Here is a 16126-nt window from a genome sequence, read left to right as displayed (position 1 = left end):
GGATTCAACTGCAACTGGACCACAGAGTGTCTCCGACTCTGCCCTCGAGCAACACACTGCACACAGCACGATAGATCATCCCTCACTGCACAGATGAACAAAAGCTACTGTCAAAGGAGGTAAACAAACTGTAACAGGACAGACAACATCAGCTCTGTTTGCTCAAAGCCTTCTCACTCTGCCTGTCCACAAATATGAGAAAATACAACAGAGTCGAGCCTCCTACAGCACAGTATTTAAACCCGATTTCTGAAACAGCCATGTGGAAGGACAAATCCCGTGGTCATGGGAAAGTGTGTTTGAGAAGAGTTAAATCATTGGCAGCGAGCAGAAACTAACGTACCGTATTTTCCGGACTATAAGGCGCACTTAAAAGCCGTCAATTTTCCCCAAAAACGACTTTTTGTGCTTTATAATCCAGTGCACCTTAAATATGGATGAATTCATATTTCGCAGCAACTTCCAAGATTACGATGAAAAGCTGGCAACTTTCCGCGCATACTGCATTATTAAAGTTCAACTCACTGACTTATCCGACACTCAATGCGTCTTATATGCTTTATATATGAAAAATTATCAAAAAAAAGACCATTCATTGACGGTGCGCCTTATAATCCAGTGCGCCTTATAGTGTGGAAAATACGGTACTACAGATCTGACCCCCAGTGATGTCTCTGGGACGAGCTGGAGAAGACAGTGGTCACTCTCTCCCAGAACCATCTGTGGTGACTTTTCTTTCTTTTTTTGGACAGGAAGTGAATATCGAATTCATAATCGCTACAAACAATGGTTTCAAAATGTGGAAACGTTGGAAAGTTTCCATGTGAAATATTGTGAATTTAAGGGGCTTGTGGGACTATTAAACGTCCTTGAAAGTCCCTGTGATGCTTAAACGTGTATTTTCGGAGCATTGGAAGTGTCTGTCGTCGCCCCCTGCTGGCTCTGGGCGGGAAACCAGCTGTGCAACATTTGCCGACCCGCAGGCAACTCTCTCCTGGGAAACTCTGCCTTTGAAATAATTGAATATGTCATGTGATTATACTGTCTTGTATGTGGTACTATGGAGCTGAGAAAAGTATGAACCAAAATGAACCTATAGAGAAAGTATAGACATCATTTACGACTAATGTTTAGCTTATGTAGATTAGAAAAGTTTATTATTTTTTTGCTCTAGAGATAGACAGAAGGCAATTACACCATTTGTGCAACTGCATAGGGTAATTATTGACATCATGGTTTTAAATTTGACACACTTTTAGTTCCACAATGTTAACGGGACCTTGTCGGTAAAAGCGGTCACTTCTTGTAATAATGTCTTTTGACCATTTCCTATTTTTGAAATTTCTCACATTTTCTGAGGGCCACGACACGAACTGCTAAACAAATGCATTTTAGAATTTGTTTGTAGGATTGGATTGTTATTTTACAGCTGATAGAGTTTTGAGTGGCAGAGTAGGGATGCAACTACCGTATTTTCTGAACTATAAGTCGCACTGAACTATAAGTCGCACCAGTCAAAAAATGCATAATAGAGAAGAAATAAACATATATAAGTTGCCCTGGAGAATGAAATGTGGTTGCAAGTGTGAAAATAACAAATAATATCACATATAAGTCGCTCCGAAGTATAAGTATATTAGTATAAATATAAGTATAAGTCGCACCCCGGCCAAAACTATGAAAAAAATACGGTAACAATTATTTTGGTAATCAATTCAACTAGAAATTATTCTTTTGATTCATCGATGAGTTGTTTAGATGCCAAACTACTTATATAATGTATTTAACTTACTTTTACATGTTTGACTTTGCCCTTACATTTGAGCGTATAGCGTGCCATCTCGGGATATCTAATCTAATTGATCATTAGGGCCAGTTCCTGCTCTGTTTGAGTGATAAAACCTCGTCTCTCAGCTCATGGTCTGTTTTAAGAGTCAGAAAACAGTTCTTCAGTGACTACGTTAAGCACTTTCCGGTCGGCATTGGTGTTACTTCGGGGTGACTTTAAAATTGAACTGACCCGATGACTTAACGTATGTGCTTTTTTTGTCGTTTTTAAAGACTTAATTGCAGAAATGACGCACTGGCGAACACATTGAAATATGATATGAACCTTTTAATTCCTCCATGTTGCCAGTGTTTCCTCTATTTTCAACTATTTTAGGTATTCGTTACGACAATCAGATTATAACATTGGGCCTTTTCTTTTGTATTACATGAACATTTAAATAAACATATGTATTGGTCATTTATGGTATTGACTACTTAAGTGTTTCATTCTGTCACATTAGACCATTAGAAGGCAGTATTTTGTGTTCATTAGCAAAGGGTTTACCAGAATTATCTTGCTTTAAAGTTATTGTGACGGAAATTAAATCAAAATCACAATTTGAATCAACGCAATTTGCAAATGTCCTCAAAAAACAACAAAATACCCTGTCTTATTCTCCATAAAACATGCTCATGCTGTAGTTCAGCTCTGTACAAACATGTTCTTGTCCTGGAGGCGTTTAAATGATTAAATATATTCTACCTCTGTGTTTCTGTCATAAAAAAAAAAACAATAATACTGTGAAAATGCCCTGAATATTGATGATTCCCATGTTAAAATAATCATAATTTGAAGTTGACCAAAACCCTTAGTCCTGTACCAAATGGAACAAGTGAACCATTAGTGAATTTTGTGCAAATATGAAATTTAAATTCTTAGTCTTGACAGATAAAGAAACGTTCTCTCTTCATAAATAATTATCCTTTTATTAAAAACCTATTCTTATCTATCGAATTGCAATACTTGCCAGAAAAATTACAATTAGATTTGTTTTCCCAAATCACCCAGTCCTTATAAAGTAGTTTCAATATTATTATTTTTAGTACAATATTTTCATTTGCAATATAACGCTCTTACATTATTTTTAAGTCGATAGCTACATTTAGTCAGTCCTTCAGGTATTTAACAGGTTGATGGTGTCTTTCGACCACATTTTTAATCAGCCAACTAAATATTCTTCTGGGATTATGAGGTTTTAGCAAAGTTTAGCTCAAATTGTGGTGTTTAATTGTGAGTTTAATGCACAGGGCAAGTCTTATGTCAACAAAGAAGTTCATATTTAGTCAGGCTGTAGTCTTTAATCGACTACAGCCCGACTAAATATGACCCAAACGTATTGACAGGACCAATACATGTCTTATAAAAAGCACTTCAATATCAAATGAAAATATGGTTAAATGGGTTTGACCGTATTATCTTTTCTTGTTTTGCATTGTGCATTCGAATAAACCGGAAAAAACAAGCCGATTGTAAGACTCAACATTTAACAGTGGCTATGTTCACATGCACACCAAAATATGATTATTATGCAATTTCTTTAGCTTGACGCTTTTTTTAAATGCATGCAAATTGCAGAATCTGATGAGAATACTCAGAAAGTAATCCGACAATTCATTTAACTCCAAAAATCTGACCATTATCAATAATTGCAGCCTCTGTGACTTCATAAGAAAACAGATTTTTCTAAAGAATTACGTGTAGGGATAAATTATTCCTGCAAATAACTAAAGCCTTTACTTTTAGTTTGTGAATTCTGTTCTACTGACAATGGCAATAAACCCATTTCTGTTTCTGATTTCCAAAGGGAAACAGCGCCCTCTTCTTGTAGTTTACAGCATAACATTTTAATAAAACACTTTTTCTCAGAAGCTTCAGCCGCCACTAATTCCTTGTCTTTACAAAACAACAACAAACATAATAAATCACACATTGGAATGTTTATGACTCGACATGTTAGAAAAGAGAACTTACATTGTACCAGCTCTGACTCTTCTGTTGTCGGGGGAAGTGATGCGGCCGCAGCAGAGACCAGGCCAGAAATCAAAACAAGAAGACACAAAAAATATATACATTAGCGATAAATACATTTTAAATCATCAATATGATTTCCCCTCAAGCAGAGTACAGATAAAGATGTTTTTGTTTTGTTTTTTACACTAGTCCTATGTCACCAAAATGTCTGAAAATATGAAATGGAAGTCGACTTCTTTTATGCATTGTAATCATTTTTAAATCTTTTTATGTATGCATTTATTTATTTATTGCTAAACTAAATTTAGGTCTCTCAAAATAATAGTATGTGTTATAAATTATTTTTTTCATAATTTGTGTTCATCTAAAGACAGCTTGCCCTCATTGAACTTTCACGTAAAGTATTTCTTCTTTGATATAATACATTGCTTTATAACGTCAGATATAATTTACTCTGCCCTTCAACATCCTTTTGATGGGGATGGGGGATTATATCGGTTCCAATATCGGTATCGGCCGATATTGACTGATTTCGACACATTTACAGTGATATTGTATAGGCTGAAAACAGCAGATTTTTTTTTTTTTTTTTACAGATTAATGAGTCAAAATTGAAATATCAGCATATATAACCATAAGTTTATACAATCGTACTACCAATTATTATATTTCCCAGATACATCTTAGAAATCACAGTCACCAACCTTGGCGTTGAAAATTATTATTTTTAAAAATATATTTTAAGTCGTGCATGCTCTTATTTTGTCACGCCTGGACCACTGCAACATATTTGATTCTGACATCTTGCAAATTGTTTTTTGGTTAAACTTCACCGACTACAGTCCAGAACTCTGCGGCGCACGGCTCTTGTGGATATTGATCAAATTATTGTCACGTCTGTGTCTTCACTCATTTATCATGAGTCAAGACGATCTTGCTGCATATGGGTCACAATGAACTATTCTGTGTATTTTCTGATCATCTGTGGACTAGTCTAAACAATCTTAAAGCAGACGTCATAGCGAAGGTCAGGCCATGTTTATCAGACCCAAACAACAGCTTTATAAAACACAGCTAAATCTTGTGAAGAGTCGAATCTCAGCTGCAAGACGAACAACATGCTACTGTTTTAACTGTTTTTCCCTGTTTTCATCAAATAAAGAACTTGAGAACGATCTTCGCCTCTCGCAGTCTGTATAGACTAAACTTCGACAGAATTGGTGGAGGATGCGGGTCTCTCATCGTGCTTGGAAAGGAAACATCTGAATTTTGCTCTAAACGATTCCCTTCTGGATGTCGGCTGACGACGCATAGCGTCCAGTAACGGTTCAGCTGGGAATGATGGGAGAACAAGGACCGAGCCGAAAGAGAGACAAGAGGAGACGAGAGAGAGACAAGAGTTTATTTTTGACTTACAATTGTGACTGGGACATTCAACAAAAGTAAGGCAGAAACCTCTTGGATTTATTACGAAAATCTGCACATTGAAAATGCTAAATTGGTGAAGTTTGCCAAAACTTGACCTAAATTTTCCACATTGCACAAGTATGAATTTAGTGATTGTTAGCTCATTAGTTTAGACAATCAGTTGGACTGATTTAAAAGGGAGTTGGACCCCGGGAAAAAATGAATAAAAATAAAATAAAACATGGGACGTGTAGGTAACTAAAGGGAACAAAGAAAGTTATTACTTGGCTTAAAGCACTCTATTGACAAGATTAACTACCCTCTGTGGCTAGGTGGAATTTTTATTTATTTAATTAATTTAATTTTTTCAAGTTTGTATTCAATTAAAATTTTACAGTTTCTTCTTTTTTAATTTAATATTTTTTTTTATTAAATTAGTTTTTTTATTTGTATTTTAAATCTTTACATTTTAATTTTAATATATTTTTTTTCCCTAAACGTTTTTTATTTCATTATTATTGTTATAATTATTGTTCGAATTATAATAATAATAGTTATTATTATTAGTTTTATTGTTTTGTTTGTTTTTGAAATACCACTGACTGCCACACTTTTTTATTATCAAATAATAATAATAATCAAACATTTTAAATTAAGATATAAATTAAATAAAATGAACCTTATTCCATTCAAAATAAATACATTTTTGAAGGATCTCGAAAACACAATCCGTGCAAATGAACAAAACCCAAAGGAAGCAAAAAAGCAAACAACACACATGAAGAACCTCTTCCAAAAATATGCAGAGAAAAGATTGATTAATCACGGTGATGAAGCAGTGGCTCCCACAGAACAATAATGGAATTGTATTCATGAATATCATCAATCTAAGGTCCTGCATTACAAAACACATCAGATTTGGACAGTGAAAGGAAAAACTGTTGACAAAAAGAAACTGAAAGAACATGAAGAAAAATTATCATTTTCAAGTGAAACTACATAAAATGGCAAAAGACATTTTAATCAGAAAAGAGAGACTATTTCTGGCCCAATATTCAGGTGAAACCAGAAGAGCATCAAACAATCAGAAAAAACAAAATGAAACAGAAAAACAGAGCCGATAAGAGCATCTCTTTTGGAGTGAATAACAAAAACAAAGATGAAGACTCTAGAACAGATGAGGAGAGCGAGCAGACTGGGGTACAAGGTCGACGTCACAGCTATAGCGCCCCCCCTACCTCTGGCCAAAGGAGAACTGCAGTGCCCCTCCGCTGAAAACGAACATCATAGCGCATATGCACAACTGGCGAAAGAACTGAAGACAATTATGACAGAAACGGAACAAGAAAAAACAGTTCCCCACACTACTCCAGCGGCTCCTCCCCTGCAGGGCTCATCCATGGATTCATCTATGATAAGAGATACAACCAGAACCATACCACAGCTGCCATCAAAACATGCTGTAGTCTCGGGTACTCTGACTATGGTCCCGTCAGAACCCACTCAAGAACAAAGACAGATGCAGGATTTGAAGGAACAGGTGTTAGCTTTGACAACATTGGTTTCCAGCCAAAATCACATCTCCAAATTCATGCTCGAGCAAACAGTGGCTCAAAAAGATCAACTTGCCACCAATGCATGGTCACCACCTGGATTGGCTTCAGACACAGATGAAGAAAGAAGATTACAACAACTACTGGAAGAAAAGGAACGGGAAGTGGCGGCTGAGCTACGCAGGAAACAAGAAAAACAGCTTGGACGAAAGGGGGAACCAGTCACAGTCCTAGGAACTGGGCTAATAGAAGCTAAAAGTAAGAAGCAAGCACAGCAGAAACTCCACATTCAAAGAGGATTGGAGCAACAGAAGAAAACAGGTTCAGACCCATTTGTGTCAACACCAAATCAATATGTGGTGGGAGCATTCACAGGAATGGTGGATGAACATGGATACAACGACGCTTTCCTGAGTGGAGAACTTCACCCGCTCCCCGTCCACAAGGGTACCAAGGAAGAAGATGATGAGTTTTCTAGCACTGAAGAGGCTCCTCCTCTCGTTGCACCTCTCCGAATGACTGCAAGTAACCAAGAAGTGTACCAACCATTCGCATTGAAAGATCTAGAAGGGCTGATGTTAAAACTGCCCGAACTGACACAAGGTGCGCCGGCCTTCCTCAGAGCATTGACCACGAATACTGCAGGAGAAACACTTTGCTGGGGAGATGTGTCTGCAATTCTTATAAGAGCCACAGATGAGAATACGGCGGCCAGGATCCGTTCTGAAGTATCCAAACAGATTCATGCTCCAGTTAGAGCATCCACATCATTTGCCACCATAAAGCCTCAGTTAACTCAGGTACTTAAAGGAATGTATCCCACCTGCCTTCCTGACGCACTGTTGGCTCTGGAAATGAAAAATGATGAAGACTACTTTACAGATAAGTAAAGAGCTAAAGCACAGTTCCATGATGCAACTGGAGAGCCCATACAACCTGGTACTGGCAACACTCTCATGTTCTTTTCTACTCTGGTAAAAGGACTAGGATCTAAATGTGTCCAGGATCATTTGGCTGATGTTGTTGTTGTCTTTACTCAAAGACAGAAAAAGAGTTTGATGCCAACTGCCAACATCACGTTGCTAAGTACCTGAAGGGGAAAAAAGGACGAAATTAGGATATGGAAAAAATGAAAATGGCAACGATCAAATTACAACTCAAAAAGCTCCAAGAAGAGGTGAATGATAAAAAGAAGGAAAATAAGTCTGCCAAGGTAATGGCTGTGGCAACAGAAGAGACCCCAGTGTCAGACAGTACCCAACAGATTGCTATGGCGGTTAAAATGGTCCTGGGACAAGTACAACCCACTATGACACAACCACAGGCCGTCCCATCCGCCACAGGACCAAAGAACAACACACCTGCTTCAGAAATCATCTACAATCAAGGACGTGAACGTAATTCATTCTCTCGTGGAAGAGGACGTGGGGCAGGAGCTGGAAGAGGACAAAACAGGTTCAGCGTGACTCCTGATCAGTGCTTAAACTGCTTTGGAACTGGACATTGGGCTCGAGACTGCCCCATAGGGCAAACACAAAGAGGTCAACACCAAATGGCCCCAAACCAACCTGGCCAATTTCAAAGACCTCAAATGATGAATATGAGTCAATCCATGTCAAGCCAGAATCATCCACCACCCTTGCCCCTTGTGGTCTCCCTGGTTATACCACATCTTTGGGCCTTGGGCTGGCACTGTTTCTGTTTTTCACCAATATTATTGTTATTGCCTGTGTATTGATTATGATTGTATGCTGTGCTGTCTTAGATCACTTATAGTACGCTGGATTGCATCTGCTCTTACTAGACATCCTGCTTATCTTTTGACCCTGATTACACATGCTATTACTCAAACACGAATCTAACTCTGATAGTGACAAGACTTCTATACTTTTTCCAGAATCTGACTAATCTGATTAGTATATCCCACCATGTGTTTACACTAACTGGGGATACTCCTTGTCTCACACCGATTTTTACAAAATTATTTATTTTAAGGATTTGCTTGATTTTATCATGATTTAATTAGATTTTTAAACATTTTATATGTTTTTGGGGGGGTTATGTTCTGTTATTTTCTGAGGTTGCGTCTGGCGCCTCTTTAGTGTGATCACATGTGGATGTGATCAAAAGGGGGAATTGTGGATATTGATCAAATTATTGTCACGTCTGTGTCCTATTTATCATGAGTCAAGACGATCTTGCTGCATATGGGTCACAATTAACTATTATGTGTATTTTAACTATTCTGTGTATTTTCTGATTATCTGTGGACTAGTCTAAACAATCTTAAAGCGGACGTCATAGCAAAGGTCAGGCCATTTTTATCGGACCCAAGCAACAGCGATATAAAACACAGCTAAATCTTGTGGAGAGTCGAATCTCAGCTGCAAGACGAACAACATGCTACTGTTTTGACTGTTTTTCCCTGTTTTCATCAAATAAAGAACTTGAGAACGATCTTCGCCTCTCGCAGTCTGTATAGACTAAACTTCGACACTCTTTAACAGGAACAAAAGACACAATCATATCACGCCAATTTTTCCGACGCTGCACTGGTTTCCTTTCCTTTAGAATTGATTTTAAGATGTTATTTTATTTTATTTTTAAGCTTTGAATGGACTGGCCCCCTAAGGATATCTCGGACCTAATTCATATTTACGTCCCTTTGTATTTATTTACTGCTATTTTCTTTTGATTGGACCGGTTTCATCTTTTTTGAAGAGCAGCAAAATGAACTGTAAAAATGTACATGGAAATGAGCCAAAAATGGTCAACAAATAGCTCCAGGAATGAGGCAGGAGGTGATGTGAGCGAAATGTAATGAGAAGTGAGCAAATCTGAAGAGGTTAGAATGTAAATTTTTTTGTAAGAATTTCACGCAAAGTTTTATAGATGAGACCCCTGAGCATTTATTCATTTATTTTTAAAATGCGTGATGTGAAAAAAGTGGATTTGATTGTAAATACATTCTGGTATTATGTATTTATTATTATCTGGTATTATGTGTTTATTTATTATTTATGTATTATTTTTTATGTATGTATGTATTATTTATTCATGTTTTATTTATTTATGTACTTACTTATTCATTACTTATCTATTTTTTATTATTATTATTATTTTTACTGAAGTAAAAATTTGTTTGTGAACGTCACTTGAACTCAACATGGATTTATGGGCCTTGCTATGAAATTTCAAATCTTTAAAATTCCAATATTGGTATTTTCAAATATCGGATATTGGTATAGGCTCAATAAATAAATAAATAAATAGATAAATACATAAATAAATAAATAAATATATATAGATAAATAAATAAATACATTCCACATTGGCCCATCCCTGCTTTTTAGCCTGGGACAAGCTAACTCGCTTTAGCCAAACGAGTCAAACTGACGAAACAGCTGAGCCAGACGGTAAATCGATAACGGCGGTGATAGAATGAGATTAAATGCAGTCGGTGTCGCTTACTTTAAGCGGGTTTAGCTTGTCAGAAGACTTGGAGAGAGCATGCATAAAGAGAGAAACACAAGGGCCATGCGTGTGTCAACATGAGATCAGCCGAGAGAGAGCGTCGAGTCACGGCTGCGACCAAAAGATGTTCAAAATGAAAAGGAAAACGTGAAAAACAATCAGATACTTTTGGTCAATATTCACCAGTGTATAGGGATGTTAAGATTATATTGTGATTGTTCTGGTCACAGTAAAATCATAAGATCCATAGAAATGATAATTGTGACAGTTTTAGAAGCAAAATTAAGTGTTTTTTGTTCAAAATATAGCACAAAAATAGACCTGAATGTAAAGATTTTTATTTATCTGGCTTTTTTTGGGTCACATTTAACTTTATTTTGTGTTCAGATTTGTAAAGCCAAGTCACAAACTTGAGGAACAGTAACATGTTAGACCACGGGAATAAAAGAAAATTCAATATTTCACTGTTGTTTAATCACAGTCTTTAAATCGTGATGTCATCCCTATCAGTGTACGGACATTGACCTGTAATCAAATGTATATTTTACCATGTATTTTGGCCTGTCAGGATTTTCCATCCATCCATTTTCTACCGCTTGTTCCCTTTCGGGGTCGCGGGTGACTGGAGCCTATCCCAGTGACTTTGGGCCTTAGGCGGGGTACAACTTGTCGCAGAGATCCTGTCAGAATTTTAAAATTATATATTATTTGCTACAGAAAATCAGCCAAAACATATTAAAAATCAATACTATAGATTAAAATGCATGTCAAAATTAATTTTAATTAATTTGATTAAAAAAAATTGTGATGATGCAGGTCACAAAATGTAATTGTAGGAACAAAAAAACACATATTGTAGAAGCAAAAATAACAACATTTATACTCCAAAAGAGTAAACCTAAGTGTGAACTGAATTTCACTTTATTACACAGAACGTTTGAGTTTATAAAGCTGTTCACACACTATAGAAGTGGAAAATCATGTCTCTTTCCACAATAATGTTCAAATCTGACATTGCGACATGTTCTCTTCTTTCTATTGAGCAGTGCGTCGATCTGTAATTAGAGAGAGTAATCAATATAGTACTGATCGTGACGGGCCAACGCGTATTGTTACTTTGCGAAGGGTTGTGGATGTTCCCAGGCAAAAGCAAAGATGCGAAGAGAAGAATGGTGCTTACTTTAGTGTGCCGCTTGTGAGTCTATAGCATGCATGAGAAAGAAAAGCACAAAACACATTGAAAAGAACACACACAGAAGACTGAAGGATGAAATGTCATGTGGTGACGGGAAATCAAAGTACAACGCAGAGGTATGTTTGTGTTGAATGGGATACTAGGCTAAATCATTCATTTTGGGTGCATACGAGTGTGAAAAAAATGAAATAAAAGATAAACATAATAATGGCACGACTATAAAAACATCTGTGTGGGTAGATTCTTTTTTTTTTGCAAACAGTTAGAGCATTTAAATAGATGTGAGCAAGCAGGAATATTAATGCAGTAACTAATTAATTATCTCATATGTGCTTTATAATGAAAATAAATAGCTCTTTTTGCGTTTAGTTTACAGGATTAAACGTGACTATTGTTGATGGCTTTATGTTGCTGTTTAGTATACAGTCTATGGACAAATGTCATTATTTGTCACATTACATAGGCCCTTCCAGGCGTGACGTAGGCATTGTGCTTGGTCTTGTGTTTAAGTTTTATTCTATTAATTGATTAATGGAGCAGCAAATAAAAAAGATAATTTTGTCTGTTGTAGACAGCGCAGACGTGAGGTTGCTATTTTTATATCAAACTGTTTTCACCCGCTTGTTGCAGTTGCAGTAATTAAGAAATGTTAAGAGGTTGTTAGAATGTATGCTAATCCCGGAGCTAGCAATCTACTCAAAACGCTTTTACAAGTGGTAAAAACATATTTTGAACTCTGCTCTGGTGTTACTCACATGTGGTCGAGTGCTTTCAGTTGTCCTGGTTTTTCATAGTTTGTGATGTTTTGAGGCTCAAACTAATTCTCCCACTGAAAATGCATTAGCGCTGGCGTTAGCTAATATATGGAATCGTACCAGGCTCTGGAACGTGGTGTTTTACTGCTACATGCACTGGGAGGGTCTATAATATCAAACTGCAAAACACAAGCAGAAACTGCAAAAACGTTTGGGTGGCTTAAGTTAACTTAGTACTAAGGACAGGTGCTAACTAAAGCACTCCTTTTGATAGAAAAGCTAACGTTAGTTGCTTGTCCCATTATCTGTTAAATTCAATGTACGAGGTTTATTTCAATGTTGCTAATGTATTATTACAAAACCGTGTGTTACTACGTGCTAAGTAAAACAAGCTAATTAGCATCTCTCACTGCTGCTACAATAATCTGCCTAATCTCTGGATCTATTCAACCATCTCACCTTGGAGTTCTTGCCCCCGGTGCGGCCGCTGCTGTTGGTGTGGTTGGGGTGGAAGGGCTGTGAGTAGGAGCGCTGGTGGTGAGGCTGCGGGCCCTGCTGCTGCTCGGGGGACGTGGGGGAGCGGTCCGAGGCCTGGTCGGAGCCCTTCTCCACCATGGTGCTGCTGCGGTCGCCCGCGGGGATGTGCAGAGGCGTGGAGGAGCGGGAGCGTTTACGGAGGACAGGTGAGCAGGCTGGGGTGCTCCGGTGGGAGTTAGTGGCAGTACTGCAAACACACAGCACATAACACATGAACATCACTGTAGTACAGCACTATTCAACATACAGTTCCCAAGGGGCCAGAGTTTTGAGAAGGCCAAGGCCTCAGGGCCGGAGGTGCACAACACCCCACTATGTTAACAACATGATTGGTCGCACATTTCAATAAATTGAGTGAATGCAATAAAATAACTACTGATACATTTGATTTTTGTGTGAAATAACACACAATACTTTACCAACATTGCTTTGGAAAATTGCCCTTCCAGTACTGAACCAGAATTAAACTAGACTAGTACTAACCAGGTCTGAATCAGGTCTAAGGCAGACTTAAACAGGGACTAAATCAGACCAAACCAGGTCTAAACAAGTGCTAACCCAGAATTAAACCAGTAAACAAGGGGTCGTGGGCCAGATTGAATCGCTTGAATCGATTTAGCCCCAGGGCCTCATGTTGAACAGCCCTGCTGTAGTAGCAGCTGTCAAGGAAAGTTTCAGCAAGTTTACTGTGAATTAGCCCAGCTATATTTATCATATGGACCACATACACGCGTGGACCAGGAGCACAGAGACACTTTCCCAAACAAAGTGTGTTTATTGGTTTTATCTTTTGCCTATTTGTAATATAATTTTGCTTCCAGCTCTATCTTTGCTGTGCAACATTTGAACCAAAAGTCCCAATTTAAATAGCGGTCAGATCTGGACCAAAGCCAAAATGGTAAAGCCTCAAAGGGCATTGAAAAGGCCCATCCAATGAAGTAACGAGTCACAAATATTTTTGCGCACAATGAGCCAACTTCATTTGCTAAAATAAAGTGGGTCAAAGTGGCTCTTTTCAACTAAAAATGGTGTGTGCTGCGACTCAGTAAAGTTGGAAGAAGATTGGTGTAGAGGCTTTTCTTTAGTATTTGATCATGATTGTAGAGAATGCAGTTGTACTATCAGCCATACTTGAATTACATACACGCTGCAGTTGGATTCTGTATATAATATCCATACACATCTGAAAAACAAACTGTTATGTTGTGGCTATACAATACACTCAGGCTCATATTTCTATTATTGTTTTCATGTTGATTGAAAGGCAAATTCCCAGCACTGATTATCAGACACAGACGAGTGGCTACAATAGAATGAATATGCTTAGGAGCTGTAAGCTCTTTATGGAGACAGAGTGTGTTGTGCATTATGAGCTCACTCTCCTGATATAAAAGCTATAGTTAGAGCTTACATACTCCTATGGTCAGATTGAAGAGGCAGTAAATCGACCTCAGCTCTGAACAGTAAATGTGTTTCCGGGGTCAGTGAAAACAGTGTGTGCCTGTGTTCTATAGGAAAACATAGATATTATAAAACCTATTGTATGGAATGGTTTTGAAGCCTTGAATACAGTTTTACTGAACCTGCACAGGGTTGTACTTAATACTATTATCATCATCCTATTCTTGAATCAGAATTTAAAAATCAACATTTTATTTCTCAAGTATATTTTTATATTATTGTTAAGCAAATTGATTTTGGACAGCATATTTTGATTCCACTGCTGTCCTTGTCTTGCAACGTGGAATTTTCACTCTTATCTTATGTGAACATCCATGTGTTTTATGCAAGAAATGTTATGTTACAGTATTTGGATGCGTAGTACAAGAGGGTGAAATATGTGTCAGCGATGCCACAGTCTGTGGTTACACCTTGTATCTACCACCAGGGCCAATCTGAAATCACAACGTCTAAAAGTGTCTTACACCTAAACAATCAGGACAAAGCTCGATGTAAACAGCCGAAGAGCCACAGACGACAAAGCAGAACTGTCAAAGGTAAAAGGCTTAACTTGACACATTTACCAAAACATTTTTGTCTCGAAATCAGTTTATTTAGGACTCAGAGTAACATATCACACGTGACATTATTGATCCGTTACCATGGCACTGCTGAAAGAGTCATCCTGTCCTCGTGCGCTGCCTTTTCACTCCTTTCCAACCATTTCATGAGAAAGCTGTAATTCACTTTTCATTTTTTGGATCAACCCTACACTATTTTGTAACTACTCTCAGAAGAACTACTGCCTTGAGTCAAAGGTTACCACCACCACCAAAACAACAACAACAACACAGGGTGCAAAGGTCAACCTAAGCACTACCAGCTTCCATCGTTACGTCAACCGTGAGCACATTTAGCATCAGTAGCTTTGCATGGACATATTCTGGTGCCAGTATTGACACATGACAGCTGCTTCCTCTAACCAGATCAGCCTGACTGTAACAGAATCTGAAATGTTGCGTGAAAAGAACCCCAAACCCCCAAGAAAAACACAACGATCAACATGTTATACCTTTGCTTTTTCCGTTTTGTTTTCACGGACCTGACCATGCTAGATTTTGACGAGGGACCTGCAAAACTCTCTGATGTGGTTTCGGATTTTAAAATGGTGCAAGGTGACACATCCGATCACATTTTCTACATTCACAACAGACGCCACGGCAAAAAAAAGAAGAAGACAAAAACGCTAATGAGAAAGAGGGAGAATCGGACGATCGGTAAAAGCAGTGATTGTTAAAAGAGTCGCTAACCAACCTGGCAGCCATAGATAGACGCCCTCAGCCCATCGCATCAACCCGTGCCCGCTTCATTCAGCCATTCATTCAAGAGCGTGAAGAGGAGGAGACATGTGAGTGAGCAGGACAGAAGAAGAAGAAGAAGAAGAAGAAGAAGAAGAGGGGACATGCAATCCTAGCCTGCAAACGAAAACCTAGCTTCCCAAAAGAAATGCTAGCTAATCCATGGTACGCAGCGATTCTTCCCCCCGCTGTTTTCTGTGTCTTTTTAAAGGCGATCGGCTCGGCTGCTACGACGACGACGACCGCATAGCCCCCGCTACTCTCTCCTCTCCTCAGCACCACCCCCGCGAAGCCCACCCGCGCACCCGATTGGACGAGAGGGAAGTGTGCTAGCGGCTGCTCGGGGCATTGTCCGCGTTTAAGCCCCTCCCGACGCTGGCTAATTCACAAGCGGCATGAATGAAACGGGCTGACGCGCGTAAAGCCACACGGTCACACCACGCGAGACCCCTCCCCTTTAAAAAGACCCCCACGCACGCACACACACAGACAGACACACACAGACAGACACACACACACGCACACACACACAATGTTAAGGTTCAGACAGTCAGGTGTTTCTTTTGGATTATCGGAAAATCAGCGATGGGTAATGTGTCTGCACA

General features: G+C 38.4%; 1 protein-coding gene across 1 annotated transcript in view; it reads right to left on the bottom strand.

The window, feature by feature from the left end:
* LOC140361187 (protein Aster-B-like) overlaps positions 1–16126 on the bottom strand; it is a 76616-nt gene that overhangs the window by 35804 nt on the left and 24686 nt on the right. The window contains exons 3-4 of the mRNA XM_072446906.1: positions 12646–12910; positions 3803–3823 (exon numbers count right to left, since the gene is read on the bottom strand). Of these exons, the coding sequence (XP_072303007.1) occupies positions 3803–3823; positions 12646–12910 (286 nt within the window). The remainder of the gene's footprint in view (positions 1–3802; positions 3824–12645; positions 12911–16126) is intronic.

Source organism: Eucyclogobius newberryi, unplaced genomic scaffold, assembly GCF_026437365.1.
Source record: "Eucyclogobius newberryi isolate DKJ021-1_F unplaced genomic scaffold, fEucNew1.0.hap1 SCAF_15, whole genome shotgun sequence".
NCBI lineage: Eukaryota > Metazoa > Chordata > Actinopteri > Gobiiformes > Gobiidae > Eucyclogobius > Eucyclogobius newberryi.
This window is presented reverse-complemented; position numbering and strand designations above follow the sequence as displayed.